We start from the raw sequence: 21,873 nt of genomic DNA, 5'->3' as shown, positions 1-21,873 counted from the left end.
CTAACTGTTTCGCCGAAATAGTTCCATAAAATAGCTAAAACGGTTTCGCCAAAATTATCCCCTAAACGGAATTTCGACGTGTTCCATTTGTTTGGCATCTCTGCGCTAACGCATTTCAAATTATTTGGAAACCTTTTCGCGCGCTAAGATCAAAACGTTTGCTCGGAAACGATTCTCTTGTTAGAAACAACAAATTAATTCTCCTTTCGTGAATCAATTCTCTTTAGAACAACAAATTAATTCCCCTTTCGTGTCAATCAATCAATCATGACATCATGTGTGATCTAACTGTTTCTCCTAAACAATTCTCTCTGGAAATGTAAAGTCATTAATTAACTTGACGTCATCTGTCAGACATTAATTAACTGTTTCCCGGGAACTCGTAACATTTGGCTTGGAAACAACAATAACAAATACTATTTCCCGGAAACTCGTAACATTTGGCTCGAATAAAAATAACAACAACATCTGGCTCAAATAACAATAACAAATTGGATCATAACATCTGCCTCAAACAGGAAAGAAATGTCATTAACTTTGCTTCGAACGACAACAACATCTGGCTCGAATAACAAAAACAAATTCTATTTCCGGATCATAACATCTGCCTCGAACAGGAAGGAAGTGTCATTAACTTTGCTTCGAACGACAACAACATCTGGCTCAAATAACAGCAACAACATTGACCTTGGCATTTTGCCTCGGAAACAATAACAACATTGACATTCGCTGAGGGCGTGCCAAAAACACACCTGGTGAAAGAGGTCATTGACCCCATTACGCAATCATTCTCCCTAATGACTCTATGCCCATATATGGACTCCTGTCCGGACTCAATAAGGCATCTCTACTGGAGTTATCTAGATATGAATAAAACTTAAAACCAATTTCTTCTCTCTTGCAAAATTATGACCTTGACAAAAAGAGTCTAAATTGTAAATAAAATTATTCTGTAGGTATAGGAGAAAAGGGACATTTATGTAATAAAAAAGGGCACGGGCCTCAAAATCAACTCAAAATTGATTCAAAACAGGAACACTGAAAATTTAACGCAAAGCTTAATGACTAGAATTTGACTTTGAAGAGGAGGGTAGTTTTCGCCCAATTTCTCTGAATTGGGAGGAATTTCTTTCAAGATTAGTCTAAAGGACAAAGAATCATACAATAAAAATCCTCCGATGCTCTCCAATGACTGGACCTCTTGCTCACTTAAGGTGTCAAATATAGCTAAAAAATCAGAAATAAGGACTATGAAGACGATAAAGGGCTTACCTTCTTTGAAAACCATGTTTCCTGACGAAGATTTTTGAAAGAGGAATTTCTAGTCGACAACTGTAATCTCCTTAAGAACTGAGTTTGTAACCACCTTTGTCTTCTTACCATTAAGAAAATGCTAGCAACGATAGTCATTTTGATGGCTCTAAAAAAAAAAAAATGTAAGTATAAATTTATTGCCCATCATAAATGTAAAATACAACACTGATGGAGTATAAACAAAGAAAATGGAAAAAAAAGCAAATAAATTCTGACAAATAAAAACAGAACCAAAACAGAGAAGAACAGACAAGAACAAAAAAAAATTACAAATAGGGGCAATTATATGTAATAACAAAACTATTATCAAAGACGGACAATTTCAGAGGTGCTTTCACCAATAATCTGCCTCCGATATATTTCATTTCTTTTCTGTACCGCGGACACTGGACTTGCAACTCCATACCGCAAGGATAGTGAGCTGTTATTAGTCCAGAGAGGCGGCCTTAGCAAATATTTTGCATGCTTGTAGAAACACTTCCGTATATCCCTAATATCTGAAGCAGTAAGAAGAGACCAATATGGTCCAAGGGCAAGTAGATGCGGAAAAGCAAATGCATTTTAAACGCTACCTAAGATACGACGGTTAAATTTAAACTTTAATGAAACTAGTAAACCATACACATTCCTAGCTTTTCTGGCAAAAAAAAATCTTTCAAAGGTTGACGCATGGCGCAAAGATTTGACCCAATCGGTACACCAAGATACATAAGTGCGTCTTGTGCTTTAATAAAATATTCACCTAACTGAACATTTGTCGGGCAATCTGAACGGTGATTGAACACCAGGAACTCAGTCTTACTCTCATTAAATCTAAGACCAATACGTTTATACTCCCTATCGAGAACTCCAAAATTTTCCTCAATTCCAAAGGCTGTTCTATTAATATCAAGGATGTTATCAGCATAGTTAGCTAGTGAAATATCAATACCATTAAATATACATGTGGTTAGAACTTTCTGTTGTGGCACAACGACAGTATTATTAAACAGGGGGGGGGGAGGAGAACTAACAACGCCCTGTCTAATGCCCTTTCTTACTGGAGTCAAAGGAGTGAGTTCCACCGTACCAGGTGAGATGGTAACCTTAACTTTGGCATTTAGCTTTTTATACATATCACGTATCAATTTGATGACAGAAATATTGACTCCACGCTTATAAGGAGTCAATAAGATATGTGGATGTATATCCTAACCAAGCAAGATACGTCTAACCCAGCAAAATATACTACCTCATTATTTTCATGAGCATGTAGAAGTAAATTAGCAATCAAATGGTGAACATGGTCACGGCCTACTCCTTTCTTGAAGCCGAATTAGTTATCCGAATTAGTAACAGATATCTCGTCAATAATTAGTAACTCAAATAATATAATATCTGCATTCCTCCTACTCCCACTGTGCGGTCAGATTTCAATCCCCTCATCGCTTGTCCTCAGGTTTGGAACTCCCTGGCTTCTTCAGTACAGAAATGCCACTCGTTTGGCACTTTCAAGAGGATTCTTAAGGACCATTTAGTTAAGAATCAAACTGAATAATAATTTTTTTTTTTTTTGTCCCCTGAATGTTTAGTTCTGTTTTATGGTGGTCTTCTCTGCGCTATGACTCCCAGGCCTCAGGTATGATTATCAATATTTATTGCTGAAACTTGTATAGTTCACTAAGGAGTAGCATTCATGAAGACGGATTAAATTTTATTGCTTTCGCACCATTTTATTACAGTCCAATAATTATAAGCCTTATGATTGAAATAACCCATAAATGTCAATTTTGCTACCTAGCCTCAGAAATAAGCAGAGCTGATTGAACTGGGATTTATATAGTTTTAAATATAAGCTTAAAAGGGCTGTACATGGCTTATGTTATAATATTTTAATATCTTGGATAAGAGCTATGAATAATATCGTAACAGCTATTATTATGTTGGTTCTACCTGACAATACACATAATTCTGTTTCGACGATAGGAATTCGCTTATAGTAATATTTTTTTTTTTTTTTTTTTTTTTCATTATTATTTTTCTTTTTGAGTCTATTTAATATAATTAATTAATTTAGTTTATTTATTCTAATTTTTTATATATTTGATATTTTATATATATTTTCTTTTCTTCTCCTTCATATTTGAGTAAGTGATCATTTTAAATTTTCTTTTGTTTTTTATCTCTGAGTATGTAATTCATATGTCTTCCCTCTTTGTACACCCCAATGAGCCTTTGAGGGATTAATAACATGTAATATTGTATGTGTATTTCATGAAGAATAAAACTTATCTTATCAAAAACATTCCATAAAACCGGTGACACCGTAATTGGTCTAAAAGAAGAACATTGGTCCTTGGGCTTATACCCTTTTTAATACCGGGATTATTACTCCAGTACTAAACAAATCAGAAACTATACCACAACAGAATATCATCTGAAAGAGTGAGGTCAGATGCTCAATCAGGAGAGGGGACCCACATCTTAGAAGCTGTGCACAGAGACCATCAACACCACGAGAAGTTTTCTTTTGTAGCTTAGAAATGCACTCAGTAACCGCAGATCGAGTAACAATAAAACTGATCTTATCAGTTGATTGGCATAAGCAAACATCAAGCTCCCTTTCATATTGGTTTGACAATGATGGATCAGGGTCGAAAAAATTCACTTTTAAAGAAACCATACCATTGGTCACTGTTAATTTTGAAATCATTATAGGCTTTTGAATTATCTCTTTTGAGCAGTTTCCATACGAAGTTAGGTTCACTTGTGGCTTTACTTGATTAATTAAAAAACTTTTTCCACAAAATAAGTTTTTCAAAGAAAAGTAAAGAACTCCATTAAACAAAAAATGAGCAAAAATAAAATCAAATAATCTACTAAGCGTGAAACTACCACAAATCAGCATTGATAAATAAATGAAAACCAAAACGAACAAAAAATACAATAATTAACCGAGTCAAACTCAAAAAGAGCAGAAATTAACATAAGTTGGGTGCAAAACCCCTATGCCTTCCCAAGGCCAGAACAAAATTTGCACTTTACTGAAACAATATAAATGTTTTTACTCTTATAACTTTAATAAATCAAATAATATTAACGTTTTGTTTACTAAATATCATTATATGCATATTAAACTGACAATCCACTTTCATTTGTATTTTTTCAGTAAAGTGCAAATTTTGTTCTGGCCTTGGGAAGACATAGGGGTTTTGCGCCCAACCTATGTTAATTTCTGCTCCTTTTGAGTTTGACTCGGTTAATTATTGTAAATTCTGTTCGTTTTGGGTTTCATTTATTTATCAATGCTGATTTGTGGTAGTTTCACGCTTGGTAGATTATTTGATTTTAGTTTTACTCATTTTTTGTTTAATGGAATTCTTTACTTTTCTTTGAAAAACTAATTTTGTGGAAAAAGTTTTTTTAATTAATTTCTGTTTGTTTTATATTGACATAGTCTTTTCAAGGAAAAAGAAAATAATAGCTTAAATATTTTCTTTTTTTTAAGACTGTATAGTTTGGCCTGTTATTTGTATGCCGGAGAAAAATGTTCAGCCATTTTTAACAGCATACACCCTTTTAAAAATCTGGACACAAATAGTACTGTTTAATTTAGTTTCATAACTCCTCTAGTTGATCTGTAATGAAAAACTTGATACCATTCGCAAAAAAATCTGTTTACTTTCTTTGATAGCTTGGATATACTTACGCTATTTGGATTTGGTTAAATTTTAAGAGCAGAAGTAGCCCCGAACGTTTGAACATAATACCCTCAGTCGTTCTTGGGATACTGCTCAGATGCCTTATTGGGAATTAGCATTATCACAGTGCATTTTAATTTCATCTTAAGTCAACATTTAGTTTTTAAACATATAAAACATGGATTTGAGGAAGACTAAAATCTATTCTACAAATCACATACAACAACTTTCTATATAAACCTTATATACCCCCAGGGCATTACTTACAATCCTTGTACTGAGGGCTCTGAGGAGGTTTTCATCCTAAAAGACAAAATTTACAGAAATTCCGAATACGTTGAAAAGACAGGATACCTAGAAATTTCGCTTGGATGTGTTTGGGAATATGGTGGGCGTGAGAGGGGCTTTAGTCGCTATTCAATAGTAGAGGAGGGGGTGCTACTCGTGACAGTACCACGTGGTTTATGGTTTTCTCAGTGAGAATGAAAAAACAGGAATTTTCTCACTTGAAAAACCATGAATTTTGTCACATTTATGGTTGTTTTCATGGATGGTTATGTGTGTTGTTCGATTTATTTGATGTTTTTCTCGGATGTCAACATCAAATTATGGATGTTTAATGGTTTTTGTCAGTGAGAATTTGAAAAACAGGAATTTTGTCACATTTATGGATGTCAACAGCAATTCATGTCTGTTTTATGGTTTTCTCAGTGAGAATGAAAAAACAGGAATTTTGTCACATTTATGGATGTCAACAGCAATTCATGTCTGTTTTATGGTTTTCTCACTTGTTGTTCGATTTATTTGATGTTTTTCATGTCTGTTATATGGATGATCCAGAAATAGTATTTGATGTTGTTTCTCGAGCCAAATGTTATTACTTTCCCGGAAACAGTTAGATCACGTGTGTCCTTCTCAGCCAATCATCGAGTCGGATACATCCTCCTTCTCAGCCAATCAGAGACCTGCTTACATATGATTTCCCCATTACATAACAATTCACCCTTGAGATTTCGTATATAACGGACATGCAATGTGATTAAATTATCAGAAAGTATTTTGACACCGTGTAAGCAACTAAAATGTATATTATTGATGAACTTGAAGCCTTGGCAGCCACAATTAGCAATGTAAGTTCTGTTTTCATTTTTTATTTTCAAAATAAAATTGTTTTCCGTGGTCACCCTGTACCATATTCGGGTAAACCCCCCTCCCCTATACAAACGTCCATATATGATGTTTATACTCGATAAAAAGTATAAAATACGCTCGTTTTTCGTTACGTAAACCCCATCCTTCCTCCCCCCTCTGTTTACGACCTTAATTCTGTTTTTGATAAATTCCGTATCTTATCTAAAAGCAACTGTCAACTTTCTGCAATTCCCTTAATATACTGTCCGATATGGCTTGACTTACAGATTTCTCGCAATGATTTTAATTATCTGATAATTACTGACACCCCTTTAAAGTACATCCGGCTTTGATAAATATACAAGAATTTGGGTAGTGGCTTAACCAAAGGGTTTCTCTGAGAAAGTTAGTTTCGCGTGAAAAGAGACATTATTGTTAATTAATCTTGTGTGCTTACTGGCATTGCGTAATTCTATGTGGTATGGAAGCATGGAAATGAGTTATTTCCAAAATTAATTCCTAACAATATTTTTAGGACATTGGTGAAAGGGGCAGGTGGTTGACCCGGCCTCAAGTCTAACACCTCCATTGTAAGGTGAAAACAAACTGCTTCTTCGCGTGAAAAGTAAGGGGAGTGAGTTTAAGAAAAAGATACATTGCTTTATTATGCGTAAATTAAATAGCATTTTTACCATATATTTCGATGGGGGAGGGGATATTTTTCCATGTCTTTTCTCAGGGATATTTTCCGTGGGAGTTATTTCCCTCGGGGTGTTTTTTTCTTGGGGTGTGATAAATATACAAACTAGTCCGGCTTTTGAACGGCTCAGTGAGTCGTAATTCTCAGATTCAAAAGGACGCGATATCTTTCGATGGGGGGAGGGGATATTTTTCCATGTCTTTTCTCAGGGGTATTTTCCGTGGGGGTTATTTTCCGTGGGCTGTTTTTTTCTGGGGGTGTGATAAATATACAAACTAGGCCGGCTTTTGAACGGCTCAGTGAGTCGTAATTCTCAGATTCAAAAGGATGCGATATCTTTCGGTGGGGGGGGGGGTATTTTTCCCTGTCCTCACTCAGGGATTGGGGGCGTGGGGGTTAGGGTCCGGGGGCTGTTTTTTTCTGGGGGTGTGACAAATATACAAACTAGGCTGGCTTTTGAATGGTTTAGTGAGCCGTACTTCTCAGATTCAAAAAAAGGATACAATTAGTATATTTCACGAAATTTTTTACGTTGTGCTTTCTCAGTGATAAATGCCTTTTCTAGACAAAATTATAGTTAATAACTTTCTTTCTGTAAAAAAGGGGCAAATTATTTAGATACTAATTTTTTCTCTTCTTTTTAAGGCAAATTGTGAAGAATGCGTACCCCCTTCTTCCAAGAAAGCGAGGGTTAATAATGCGGGCCCTGCGAAGGCTACTGTCCGGGAATATGGTAGCTGGCCGAAGCCTCCAAAACAAGTGCAATAATCTGTTCAAGAGTGCAACGCAGCCAGTCCGTCTACCATCCATCATACGTTGCCTGGACCTTCAAGAGCTGCCTCACTTATTCAAGGTCAGGAAGTGGCCCTCCAGCATGCACTACCTGGTCCTTCGGATGCCCAAGTGCAGCCGGGATATAAACCAGTAAGCATTTTTTCCTACCTTTATATTTCTTCCAATTTTTAGTCCTTTTCAATCCCAATATAAACTTATCTCTGTTAGATATTAACCCCGCGCCCCCCCCAACCATTGTTTTAAATTTATCTCCCTCGGAGATATCTAAATGTTATTTTTTACAATAAAACCACTCTTTTCTCTGCTCCCCCCTCCCTCGGAGACATCTAAATGTAATTTTTTGCAAAGAAACCGCTCTTTTCTAATCTTTGCTATCGCTTCGTTATCCCATAAGCGAATATTTTTCATGGGTAATTTCAATTAATGCTCACCATTTGAAACTCAAAATCCCCATATTTTTCACAAATGATTATCATAAAGTTTCAAGGGAAGGAACTGAGTGAGATTATTCACATTTATCTATTTGTCACATATGGACCCCGTAATTTGCGCAAGGATATTTTAAAATAGCCTTCAATCTTACAAAGTCTTGCCAATATTTTAGTGATGGAGAGACATTCCTCAATAAGAATTAACGGTTCTCGAATTTAATTGTACTGTTTCCCAGAGAATACGCTTGGAAACAGAACAGACACGAGATTAAAAATAATCTAGGCTCATTTGAAGTCATAGACAACCTGTACGGGGAGTAGGCCAAACGACTTATGCCGCCTAACAATACGGTTTTTTGGGACATTATGTAAATAACCGGAGCCCGGAATGCGCCGGTGGGTCCGGGGAATGCTGTGGGGCCAAGGTTAGGGAAGTGCCGGGGGGGGGATGCTCCACGGGTCAGGGAAGTGTCACAGGGATGCGCCACGGGCCCGAGAAGCATCGCGGGAAGCGATGCGGGGGCCCGAGAAGTGCCACAGGGATGCGCTGTGGCTCCGAAAAGTGCCACGGAGGGTCCGGGAAGCACTGTGGGGCAAGGTTAGGGGAGGGGGCGCTGGGGGGAGCGCCGAAAAAAAAAATTTTTTTTAACACTTTGAAAATAAACGAACAAATTGTCGCCTTCTATGTCATATCTTAGATTTTCTTAAGTTGAATTAACCAAATGTTATTAAGCAATAATAATCCAAATTTTAAAAGCAGTAGGGGTGATTTGAACACTTTGAAAATAAGCTATTTTTTCATTTATAGATCGGGCGAGCATTGGTCCCTTATTCGCCGTCCAGTGAAGAAGAGGAAGAACCGATTATAACACCGCCAGTGGAGATTCAGGACAATTTAACCTGGGAGGAGTTACATCAAATTCCAGATAGTATTGATGACTTTTTAGGTGATTTTTTAAATGTTGATAATAGCGCAGTTGAGCTGGGTAATGTAGATAATTCAGATTCAGACTTAGCATTGCTAAGTCCAAATACTATGCAGCTTTTGGGTGATTTTGTCGGTGGATTGAGGGGAAACCCTTCCCCCTCAGATTACATGAATATTTCCCCACTTCAATCGACTGAAGCGGCTTCCCATAGCCCTATTATTGTTGACCAACTGGGGGGAGGGGGTAATATACAAGAGGGGGCGGGGTGGAAAACTCTCCCAGACTTTCAGCTGTCCAACAGAATTTTAAATAATATAGTTGTTTTCACTGCAGTGTTTGGTGACCCCTTTAATACACCTATGGGAGGAAAATTTTTTTATGACCCTATAGAAATTGTACATAAATATGTAGATAAAATTCTTGCACTTCTGGAGATCCAGATTCAGTTGTGGGGAGGTAGGGATTCAATTAAGGTTTCCATTGTTCTAAAAGTGTTTTATTTAAATGAGGGAAAAAGTGAAGTTTATTATCATTTTATACATTCCGAGATGCGTTTGGTTTATTCAAATTTAGAAAATTTTGAGGGTGCTTTCATAGATTGGGTCGATCAAATTATAACGCATCTCGAGAACTTTAATGAAAAAAGTAGTGGTTCTCTAGTTCTTTTTATTGAAAATTTAAGCGTAAATATTTGTAAAATTAAGAAAGATTTTATTTTAAGAGGGGGGAGTGGTCCAAGGGCAGTAGAATTAAAATATAATCCAGATCTAGAAGGTTGTCGTGGTGTCCAGCGGATCTGTTTTGAAACAGATCAAATGTGTTTCCAATATGCTTTCCTCATCTCAGCATACGAGCCTATAGCTCGGAACGCTACTAAGACGAATTTAGATCACTGGGCTATGCATGGAAAGGAGGGATCTAATTTCCCCGGTGTAGATTTTTCTTGTTTAGAAGGAAAATACCCAGTAACGCTTCGATCCATTGACATGTTTGAAAGGGCTAATGCCCATTTAAATATCGGCGTTACTGTGGTACAATACGAAACAGAATTTGAAGATGGGGTTCGTTTAAAAAGAAGGGGGTGGTATTCCCCGTAAGGGGTCCCTCAGTTGATTTAGTTAAACACTGGGTTTGGTTGTTATACACGCCACCTAGTCAACCGAACACAATCGGTCATTTTCTGTCCGCCCGCGGCCGGCCGGCCTTCGGCCCCGCGGTCCGGGGGGGGGGGGGGCCCCCACACCGTTAAATTCACCGTACTCAAGTTCAACTGTGCTACTAGTAATTTGCAAGTGTGTGTGTATTGTCTGTTGTACAAAAAGTGTCAAGGATAGAAAAGTGTTTAAGTTGAAAAAAAAGTGTTGTACAGAAAAGTGTTGATGATGGACAAAAAGTGTTTTTTTTATTGTACATAAAGTGTTGTACAGAAAAGTGTTTAAAGACAATAAGTGTATATTTATAAAGTGTTATCAGTGCCCTGAGTTGAACAAATAAAGTTTTCATGTTGACCATGAAATTTTCTCACGTTGAACAAGTGTTATTTTTATCATTGTTCATGTTGAACAAGTGTTTTCATGCAGTGTCGAAATAAATGCTGCCATGAAATATTGTTTTTGTTGTTCTTGAATAGACAGATCTATGGGGAAATTGCTACTTATTCATTGAGCACATATGATTTACAGTTAGTCATAGTCCGACTGTTGTTAACAGCAGCATGTATCAATTTAAAACACCCTTCAGATCGTTTCTGTGTGGTCCCTCAATGTCGGGGAAAACAACACTTTTAACTAAAATAATTCAAAATTGCGATAAAATGTTTTTGAAGAAGCCGAAAAAAATCTACTATTGCTATAGTATTTGGCAGGAGTCCTCTGATAAAATAAAAGCTATTGCCACATCCATACCAATACAATTCATACGAGGACTTGATTTTTTCAATAGTATTGAATCGAACTCGTGGTTGATTATTGATGATTTGGCTGAATCCATTGAACAGTTCTCACTGGAAATACTACAACTGTTCACTGTTCGCTCCCATCATGAACACATTTCCATTACTCTAGTTCTACACAATCTGTTTCATCAGAGCAAATCTATGCAAACCCTTGCATTGAATTGCACCATTTATATTATCTATCGAGTCGTGCGGTAGTATCTCTAGCTACTAAAAATACAAAATCCGAAAAACCCCCGCACCCCTCAATTTATGGTTTAGGCGGAAACAAACGCACCAAGCCCGCCCAACGGGTTAAATTTTTTTGATATTAATAAGAGCACGCCCGAGGATCTACGTGTAGTCACCGACATTTTCAACAATGAAATTACAGTATATCTACCGGTGAACAGTAGAAAAGACTATTAGTCACCATTATGACACTGAAGAAACTACACGAACAACGGCATCTATTTTCCGTTTTAAGCACTTTAAAACCACTGCTTAGGATGGCTATACTCAAACATGGGGTTGACAATGATTTCATTAATCTAATATCTGAACTTTGTTTAAATTTAACTGAGGGCAATGTTCAACTGCCAGAAGGTGTTAGACAACAGACAAAGCAACCTCGTTCCACTGTACGCGCCTGGGATTTGAAAAAAAAGGTAAAAAAAATCAAAAGAACACGGCTCCTTCAAGCAGGCGGTAGCTTTTTCACACTTTTACTACCGATAATTGCAGGACTTGTAGAGAGTTTTCTCTAGTGTGAAAGTCAAAACCTTATAAATTGACACCATTTGAACTTGTCCTCTCGCCCATCGAACATTTTGAAGACAATCTAAGCAAATTCATTAACGATGAGAATATTGCCGATGACAAAAAACTGATTTTACTTCAAGATGCATTGTAACGTGTGGACAAACATAAACCATATCGTGAGAGACCCACTGTCACCGATCCCTCTTAACAGGAAACATCTCCTCAAGATTCTGCAGTGCAATCAAAGGAGAAGGAATTGAATTCGAGTGTATTGAAAATTGGAAACCTATTGCCTTTGACCTATCGAGAACAGAGTAAAAGAGTATTATCTTATCTCATGTTGGAAACTGGCGATCAAGTTCAAGTCGAGAGCACAGGGAAACGAATTATAATTCAGAGAAAAAGTTATAATCTAGTTGATTTAATTTGTGATATGGTGTCGAATCTTAAAGTATTTATGTCCATTGACGATTATCTAGATACCTTTCTCTATGTGTCAAACTTTCCCAAAAGTCTTATTGTCAATAAGCAAATTCTAAAGAAACTAAGGGAATATAGTCCTCCAACAAAACCATTCAAAAAAGAAGAATATTCAATATATGAAGATACTATTAGCACAAGCAATGATTTTACAATCCCGATGGCTGCTAGTCAAAAGGGAGGACGGATTGATTCGCCCGCCAGTGTGCAAAAGGGGAGTGGACATTACACTACGTGTCTACGCTCAAAATGGATGAAGTTTTGAATGGTGTCTATGAAAATATTGGCGAAGTGGGGAGTTTAAGTTCTCCCAAAACTCTTTCCAGAGCTGTGTCCGGCACCACATTGAAAAATGCAAAAGAGTATCTAGAAAATGAACCGAGTTACACACTACATCGGAATCACAGGCTTCGCAGTAAACACTATCGACAAACTAAAGCCTTTTTCCCTCTGCATATAATTCAAACGGATCTTTTAACTTTAGGCACACTTCAACAACGTCACAATGCGCCCTACAAATATATTCTAGTGGCAATCAGTATCTTTAGTCGCTATGCCTATACCATTCCACTAAGATCAGAGAGAGGTGTTAAAGTTGCTCGGGCGATTGAAAGTATTCTCGAACAGGATTCGTATAGAAAAATTCAATCGGAACGTGGCAGTGAATTTGTTAATCCCCATGTGCAAAAGGTTCTTTTGAAATATAATACAACACTTTATCATAGTCACAGCCCTATAAAGGCTGCATTGGCTGAACGATTAATAAGAACGATTCGTATATTAATTTCAAGATATTGTTCCTTTAAAAATACACCAGCTTTTATTCAATATTTAGGTAAAATCATGCAGATATACAACAAACGAGCCCATCGATCTCTGTCTAACTCCACACCAACGGCTGTTCACTACAATGAAAATACATTTGATACTTTTCTAAAGCAATACTCCAAGGGTTAAAAGGAGAACAAGTATAATAAGTTAATAGTATGTGAGAGTGTTTTAGTAAATATAACAAACACAGTTTTTTAAAAGGTGAATTATGTATTTAGCATTGAAATTTTTAAATTGTCTAAAATCCTGGACACCATACACATAAAATTACGACTTTGAGATATCAAAGATGTTGAGATTCTCGGCGGTTTTTATGAATATGAACTGCAAAAAGTTAGAAACACTAGTAAAATTTATCAAATTGAAAAGATATTAAAGAGTCGTACACACCATGGCAAGAGACAGGTGCTTGTTCGCTGGCTAGGATACAACTCAGATTTTTATTCTTGGGTCAGTGCTGAAGATATTGACAATTCCCAATGATTTCTATGTGACTTTCATGTCCAATGTTTCTGATCCTCTCTACAATGATCTGAATAGAACAAGTGATTTTTGGACGAAACTCTCCCCCACCATCAAATTCGACTGAAAGTATGAAGTGGCTCTTGTCGATTGTATTCTCAAAAATACCTATGACATCCTGAAAAAGGATCGTAAATATGAAATAAAAATTAGACCCTATGATTGGCCGCCACCACCAGTTGATCAAGAACAAATTCAAAAAATCAATTGGTTGGATTATCCATACATTGAATTACCCTACGAGGAACTCACCTGTATGAATTATTTATGTCTTACTATCAATAAAATAATTTCAGATCGTAAAAATGTATCTTTTAATTTCAACTATTCAAAGTAGGAGGGCAAGATCTACAGTAGTTCACCCATTGCCAATGAAAACGTTATTATCAATGATAATCTAAAGGATGTTCTTGGCTTTAAGCTCAATATAATCAATGGTAAAAGTGCCGGAAACCGTAATGTCATTTTCGCTGACTACCCACCTGAGTTCACCAATGACTCTTGTATATTTCCCTACGCTTCTTTTGTGGAAACATCTCGGGTCGTTCATTCAAATGTCCACCTCCTACGAGTTCTTGAACGAAAAACCAATCAGGAGCATATTTATCACTACAATATAAAGCATCTTCAGTATATCCCCATAAACACTTCCTATTTGGAACTCTGTCAGTTAACACTAAGAACCGAATTGGGTGATCCAATAGCAATTTCAAAAGGTTTGGCTGTGATTACATGCCATTTTCGACCCATCATTCAACTACAAGATGTCTAATAAAAAAGTGGTATTCACTTGTCCTGATATTGACTGCTATGTTAATACTCTTGGCCCAAGACAACAGGGCAATGGAATGGACTATTACAAGGGTCGCTCGTCAATGTTTGGCTACGGTCTTGGCAGTTGGTTTGCTAAGCTGTTTCGCTCTTCACTACCACTGGCTAGAAAATATCTTGTACTGGCTGCGACAGATTTTGCATCCTCTACACTATACGATTGGGGCTCTGGCAAGGATTTTAAAAAAGTGCTACGGAAAATCTTAGGTCCAGTGCGCGAACCCTTGGCGAGAAATTAAAACAGAATGGTAAAGGTTTAAAAAGGTCAAGAAACAACGCATCCCTCATCAGTCTCTACTCAGGTCGGAAACGTAAGACATCATCCCTCTTTTCAAAGAAAAGAAGGAAAAAGCCGACACGTGCTGTAACCAAAAGTCCCAGGAAGAAAATTGTTAGATCGAAACTAGATTTCTTCTCCGAAGATGTACTACCTACCACATAAGGATTCTCAAACTACAATCACCACCGCATTGTATCTATTCAATGCCGAATATTTCGATGTGAGTGTCAAGCCTGGATAATATGAAAAATTTTATCCACAACAGCCCCTCTCTGATAATATCCACTTTCAAATTTATTCCAATGAAGACTACTTTATGGACATGTCTTCAACATTTATAGATTTGCAAATGAAAGTCCGGAAATCCGATAAAACAATGCCGATTCGGGCCGATGGAATATCCTATGAAAATTGTATACTACATAATTTATTTCGTCAAATTAGTGTCTACATCAATGGCACGCTGGTGACCACAAGCAACAATCTCTCAAATTATACAAGCTATATGCAATTCATGCTGATGACACCCAGGTCATACAAGGAATTGAGAGGCACCTCCAATGGATATAAATATATTACTAATACTGAAAGTACAGATGCACTTAAAAATGCTGCAACTACTGAATTACATCTAGTTGGAAAAATATATCATGAAAGATTTAACATACCCCAATGGATGCCACCCAATGTTAAAGTGGATATAAAATTAACGCTTGCACCATCCAATTTCATATTGAGAAAAGAACTTGCTGCCAATCCCGATGTAAGTATCTCCCTCACCTTGGCAATACTTCATGTACGCAAACAACAGGTCATGAGTTCTGTTGCTTTGGCCGTGGAAAAACTGAGAGCCAATGGCAACAATATTAAACTACTTGTTCCTCATACAATCACCAATCAACGTCATATTACAATGGGCTCACGCACCTTCACCGATTCATCCTTTATCAATGGTGAAATCCCGTCAATACTAGCATTGGTATTTGTAAAAAATGCCAGTGCAATAGGATCATGGACTGAATGTCCACATAAATTTGAGATGTTTGGGCTTTCATCTCTTGTGTGCAAAGTAAACGGCATCCCACTCTACAATCTATCTTTTGATAAATACTATAGAACATTGTACGAGTTGACCATGCAAACCCTAGATCATGATTCACAACTATTTGAAAATGGTATAACCGAAGAAATGTTTCCTAAAACACATGGTATCATTGCATTGGATTTGTCGGGCACCCAGGATATGAGTATAGTACATACGGGGAGTGTGCGTTTAGAGTGTACATTTGCCGACCCATTGGCTGAGAGTATTGCACTAATGTCACTAAATCAATTTGAAACCTATTGGGAAATCACTCCCGAAGGCAGTATTCTACTAGACTTGGCACCACGAACACCAGTCAAATAATCAATGTATTTAATATGGACCCCTACATGTCCCAGTACAAATCCTATTGTCTGCCCTCGGACTATCTTCGAAAAATTCAACGTGTCAACAATACCTTGATTATTGTTAATAGCAGTCCATCGACTGTGTTGACGGGTCATTGGGTGTGCATCTATCACACAGACAATACGATAGAATTTTTTGATCCCAGTGGCCCACACTTCACATTTTAAACGCCCCAACACTACGACTAGCTTTCGTTCACTGGGAATACTTTTATTAAAACTCTAAAAAGGGCGCAGTATATAAGTACTAAAAGCCTAGGATTCCACGCACTCCTCTATTTTATGTTCAGATGCCGCGGATATACTTTCAAGAAGTTTCTCCACAGTTGTAGTGACACTCCACGTCTGAATGACTTTCTAGTGGAAAATATCCTCTCAGACCTATATAGTATTGATTTCAGTGCCCTAAGAGTAAAGTACTTAAAAAATGTTTGTGAATTTGTTTATTAATAAAATGTATATATACAACAATGTCTTTAAATCTACACTTTAGATTTCTTCATCTTCGATCTATAGGCAACTGTCGTGAACCACTAATGCTGGTAAATCATTTGGATTCACTGTATATCGATCTTGATTGACTGCAAAGTCAGGGTCACATTTTCTACAGTACAATGTAAATTCACTCTTGTCATATCTCTTTGTATAGTCAATGATACTATTTGCATTCATATTATGAAATTCACGAGTTTCAATCTGTCTATTTGAAGAAATATCACATACTGTGTTTTCAAGTGGTGAATCACATTCGGTAACTGCCAAATAAAAATCGCTTGGTTTATAGTCATAGTAGGCAGTGTCATCACAGCGATGATGTAGAAACCAGATTTTATTGTTAGCCCAACAGTTGAATCGTAGACCAGATTCCTCTTCCCAGAATAATTTAAATCCACGACGATACCAATCTCGTAGAGATAAACTGAAATCACGTTTGGGATTCTTTCCAATCATAGCGGGGTAAGTATTCTCCCACTGATCACATTTATCATAGTGACAATTGGAGCACAGGTGCCCTCTAGGATGAGAGTCACACACCTCCACAAGACATGAATTACATCCTTTAATTTGTACTGCATAGCCTCTATGTAATTTACAAGGATTACATAATTTACACTTTTCACTATAGTTATCAATAATTGTACAATTCTCAGATTGATTCCAACTGCCAAGAGTGTACATGCACAATGGATATATATAGAACATTTTTAAGTTTCCGATGTCAACTCACTCACAGCTAAAACGAAACTGATCCTCATCGTTCGATAAATTCAACGAGAGGGACATGGGGGAGAGAGGAGTAGCTCTGTAACGTTACCTCTTTGGAATGATGGGGGGGGGAGCCATCTACATTGAATCCATTGGCAATGTTTTCAAAAGCATATCCACAATATGATTCTGTCATGTTCCAATTAATATATCAATAAATTGACTATAAGCATTTGAATCACATTTTAAAAGCTTCATACAAGAGTCCAATGGGAGGGAATCACTCCTCATTATATTGTCAATTGTCCCTCGACAATTGAATATACTGTGTTGAAGTAATAACTCGAGAAAATCATCATCCAAAATCAACTGTCTTTTAATAAATACTATATTCTAAATAAGTCCCCCTGTCTCAAATTCAGCCATTTTTCAATAATTTCACACTGAATGCTGACTCTAGACTGTGCCCCATTTGACAGTCCTAGTAAACAACAAAGTGTATGTTTTATATGTCAAAGTAATTGTAACTAAAGTCAGAACATTATCCTCAATAATACAGAACATATACAATTAGCGATACTGTTTATTGTCTTCAATATGTTTCACCAATGCACTTAAAGCACATTGAAGTCTATTCACATGTGCTATATCAACTTTAGCGGCGAAACATAATTGATCCTCCATTTTAAATTTGCTCAAGGATATCACATATCTTGCATATACTGCATCCCATTCCAGACAAAGCCGTGATCCTTTCGTAATTTCCACCGCAATGTTTGGTGCTCTTGTACTATTATCATCAATTCCACTATCAACTTCTAATAGTGTAAACATTCCACTCATCGCCATCAACACAAATATATATCCAAATGAGTAAAGTCAAAACTGTTCTTCTTCTCACTCCTTGAATTCTATTCACAGACTAATAAAACTATAGCAAAAAAAACCCGTTCCTTATATTCCCACCGCCGCTAATATGTAACCAGGCCTCTGATTGGCTGAGAAGGGTGATGTATCCGACTCGCTGATTGGCTGAGAAGGAAACACGTGATCTAACTGTTTCCGGTAAAGTCATAACATTTGGCAAATCCCTGTTTTTCAAATTCTCACTCAGAAAACCATATAACATACAGGAATTGCTGTTGACATCCATAAATGTGACATGAAAAACATCAAATAAATCGAACAACACACATAACCATCCATGAAAACAGACATAAATGTGAGAAAGTTCCTGTTTTTCAAATTCTCACTGACAAAAACCATTAAACATCCATAATTTGATGTTGACATCCGAGAAAAACATCAAATAAATCGAACCACCCACATAACCATCCATGAAAACAACCATAAATGTGACAAAATTCATGGTTTTTCAAGTGAGAAAATTCCTGTTTTTTCATTCTCACTGAGAAAACCATAAACCACGTGGTACTGTCACGAGTAGCACCCCCTCCTCTACTTCCAATCACTTTCAACTATTAAAAAAGGCACTAGCCCTTTCAATTTCCAATTGAGTGAGCCCTTTTGAAGTTTCTACGACAACGCTTTCAATAAAAACGTAATATACCCCCCCTCAGGGCATAACTTACAACCCCTGCCCTGAGGGCTGTGGGGGGAGGGGTTTTTATCCTTAAAGACCTAATTTCCAAAACTTTTAACTACGTTGAATAAAATGGCTATCTAAAAATTTTGATTGGATGAGTTTTGGGAAAAGGTTGGCGAGAGAGGGGGGTTATTTGCCCTCAAATCACTTTTGACTATTAAAAGGGTACTGTCCTTTGAATTTAAAATTGAATGAGCCCTTTTTCAAGTTTCTACGACAAAGATTTCAATAAAAATCTTATATGCCCTCAGGGCATAACTTATAATCCTTGCCCTGAGGGTTGTGGGTGAGTGTCCTCCTTAAAAATATGTTTTCTACCTGGAAATCACCTACTCTGAACAAAATAGCTATCTTAAAATTTGTATTGGATGTGCTTGGGGGAGTGATGGGCGTGGGGGAGGGGCTAGTTGCCCATCAATCACTTTCGATTATTAAAAATGGCACTAGCTCTTTGAATTTCCAGTCGAATGAGCTTTTATTTAAGTTTCTACAACAACGCCTTCTTTAAAAACGTATACACCCCCAGGGCATAACTTAAAACCCTTCCCTGAGGGATGTGGGGGAGTGTCCTCCTCCAAAACATATTTTATATCTGGAAATCAATTATGCTGAACAAAATGGCTATATAAAAAATTTGACTGGATGTGTTTGGGGGAATTATGGGCGTGGGGGAGGGGGCTAGTTGCCCTCCAACCACTTTCGACTGTTAAAAAGGGTACTAGCGCTTTGAATTTCCAGTCGAATGAGCCTGTTTTGAAGCTTCTACGACAACACCTTCTATAAAAACCTTATATGCCCCCAGGGCATTACACAACACCCTTGCCCTGGGGGTTGTGGGGGAGTTTCCTCCTCAAAAACATATTTTCGATCTGAAAATCAACTACGTTGCACGAAATGGCTATCTAAAAATTTTGATCGGATGTGTTTGGGGGACTGACGGGCGTGGGGGGGGGGCTAGGTGCCCTAAAATGACTTTTGACAATTAAAAAGGGCAGTAGCCCTTCGAATTTCCAATCGAATGAGCCGTTTTTGACGTTTCTACAACAACGCCATCTATAAAAACTTTAAATGGCCACAGGGTGTAACTTAAAACCCTTGCCCTGATGGTTGTGTGGGAGGGTCCTCCTCAAAAACATATTTTCTATCTGGAAATCATCTACGCTGAAAAAAATGGCTATCTCAAAATTTTGATTGGATGTGTTTGAGGGAATGATGAGCGTGGGGGGGGGGCTAGTTTCCCTCCAATCACTTTCAACTATTAGAAAAGGGTACTAGCCCTTTGAATTTCAAATCTAATGAACCTTTCTTGAAGTTTCTACGACAACGCCGTCTATAAAAACCTTATATACCCCCAGGGCATTACGTAAAACCCTTGCCCCGAGGGTTGTAGGGAAGTGTCCTCCTCAAACACACATTTTCTATCTGGAAATCCACTACGCTGGACAAAATGGCTATCTCAAAATTTTGATTGGATGTGTTTGGGGGAATGATGGGCGCAGGGGGGAGCTAGTTGCCCTCCAATCACTTTAGACTATTAAAACGGGCACTAGCCCTTTGAATTTACAATCGAATGAGCCTTTTTTGAAGTTTCTACGACAACGGCTTCTATAAAAACCTTATATCCTTTGTTATTACCTTATAACTTAAAACCCTTGCCCCGAGGGATCTGGGGGAGTGTCCTCCTCAAAAAGATATTTTCTATCTGAAAATCAACTACGCTGAACAAAATGGTTTTATCAAAATTTTGATTGGATGTGTGGGGGAATGATGGGCGTGGGGAGGGGGGGGCTAGTTGCCCTCCAATCACTTTCTACTATTAAAAAATGCACTAGCCCTTTGAATTTCCAATCGAATGAGCCTTTTTTGAAGTTTCTACGACAACACCTTCTATAAAAACCTTACAAGGGAATAACTTAAAACCCTTGCCCCAAGGGTTGTGGGGGAGTGTCCTCCACAAAAAGATATTTTCTATCAGCAAATCAACTACGCTGAACAAATTGGCTATCTCAAAATTTTGATTGGATGTATTTCGGGGAATTACGGGCGTGGGGGGGATAGTTGCCCTCCAATCACTTTCGACTATTAAAAAGGGTACTAGCCACTCCGATTTCCAATCGAATGAGCCCTTTTCGAACTTTCTACGACACCTTCTACTATATGTTGTGTCCGGTTATGGATAAAAAAAAACTAAAAAAAAAAAAAAAAAAAAAAAACACATTGTCCCCACATCGTTCTTTACTTAGGCAGCGCTAGCGCACTGCCTTTGAAATCCAAACTGTGCGGGTGAAATGAGGCTTCTTTCGAGTAGTTGCCCTAGAATCACTTTCAACTATTAAAAGGGGCACTAGCCCTTTGAATTTCCGTCGAAGGAGTTTTTATTGAAGTTTCTACGACAACGCCTTCTTTAAAAACCTTATATACCCCATGGCATAACTTAAAAACCTTGCCCTTAGGGATGTGGGAGAGTGTCCTCCTCAAAAACATATTTTCTATCTGGAAATCAACTACGCTGAACAAAACGGCTATCTCAAATTTTTGATTGGATGTGTTTGGGAGAATGAAGGGCTTGAGGGGGGGGGGGGGGCCAGTTGCCCTACAATCACTTTCGACTATTAGAAAGAGCACCAGCCCTTTGAATTTCCAATCGTATGAGCTTTTTTTGAAGTCTCTACGACAACGCCTTCTTTAAAAAGCTTATATGCCCCCAGGGCATAACTTAAAACCCTTGCCCCGAGGAGTGTGGGGGATTTTCCTCCTCAAAAAGATGTTTTCTATCTGGAAATCAACTACGCTGAACAAAATGGCTATATGAAAATTTTGATTGGAGATGTTTGGGGGAGTGATGAGCGTGGGGGGCCTAGTTGCCCTCCAATCACTTTCGACTATTAAAAAGGGTACTAGCCCTTTGAATTTCCAATCGAATGAGCTTGTTTTGAAGTTTTTACGACAACGCTTTCTATAAAAACCTTATATTCTCCCAGGGCATAACT

At 37.5% G+C, this 21,873-nt stretch overlaps 1 protein-coding gene across 1 annotated transcript in view; it reads right to left on the bottom strand.

The window, feature by feature from the left end:
* Positions 1-21,873, bottom strand: part of P5CS (Delta[1]-pyrroline-5-carboxylate synthase) — a 184,416-nt gene that overhangs the window by 108,794 nt on the left and 53,749 nt on the right. Inside the window, exon 2 of the mRNA XM_089087899.1 lies at positions 1,273-1,420. Within this exon, the coding sequence (XP_088944025.1) occupies positions 1,273-1,420 (148 nt within the window). The remainder of the gene's footprint in view (positions 1-1,272; positions 1,421-21,873) is intronic.

Source organism: Artemia sp. Qi Xiang Cuo, chromosome 4 (assembly GCF_049724085.1).
Source record: "Artemia sp. Qi Xiang Cuo chromosome 4, ASM4972408v1, whole genome shotgun sequence".
Lineage (NCBI taxonomy): Eukaryota > Metazoa > Arthropoda > Branchiopoda > Anostraca > Artemiidae > Artemia > Artemia sp. Qi Xiang Cuo.
This window is presented reverse-complemented; position numbering and strand designations above follow the sequence as displayed.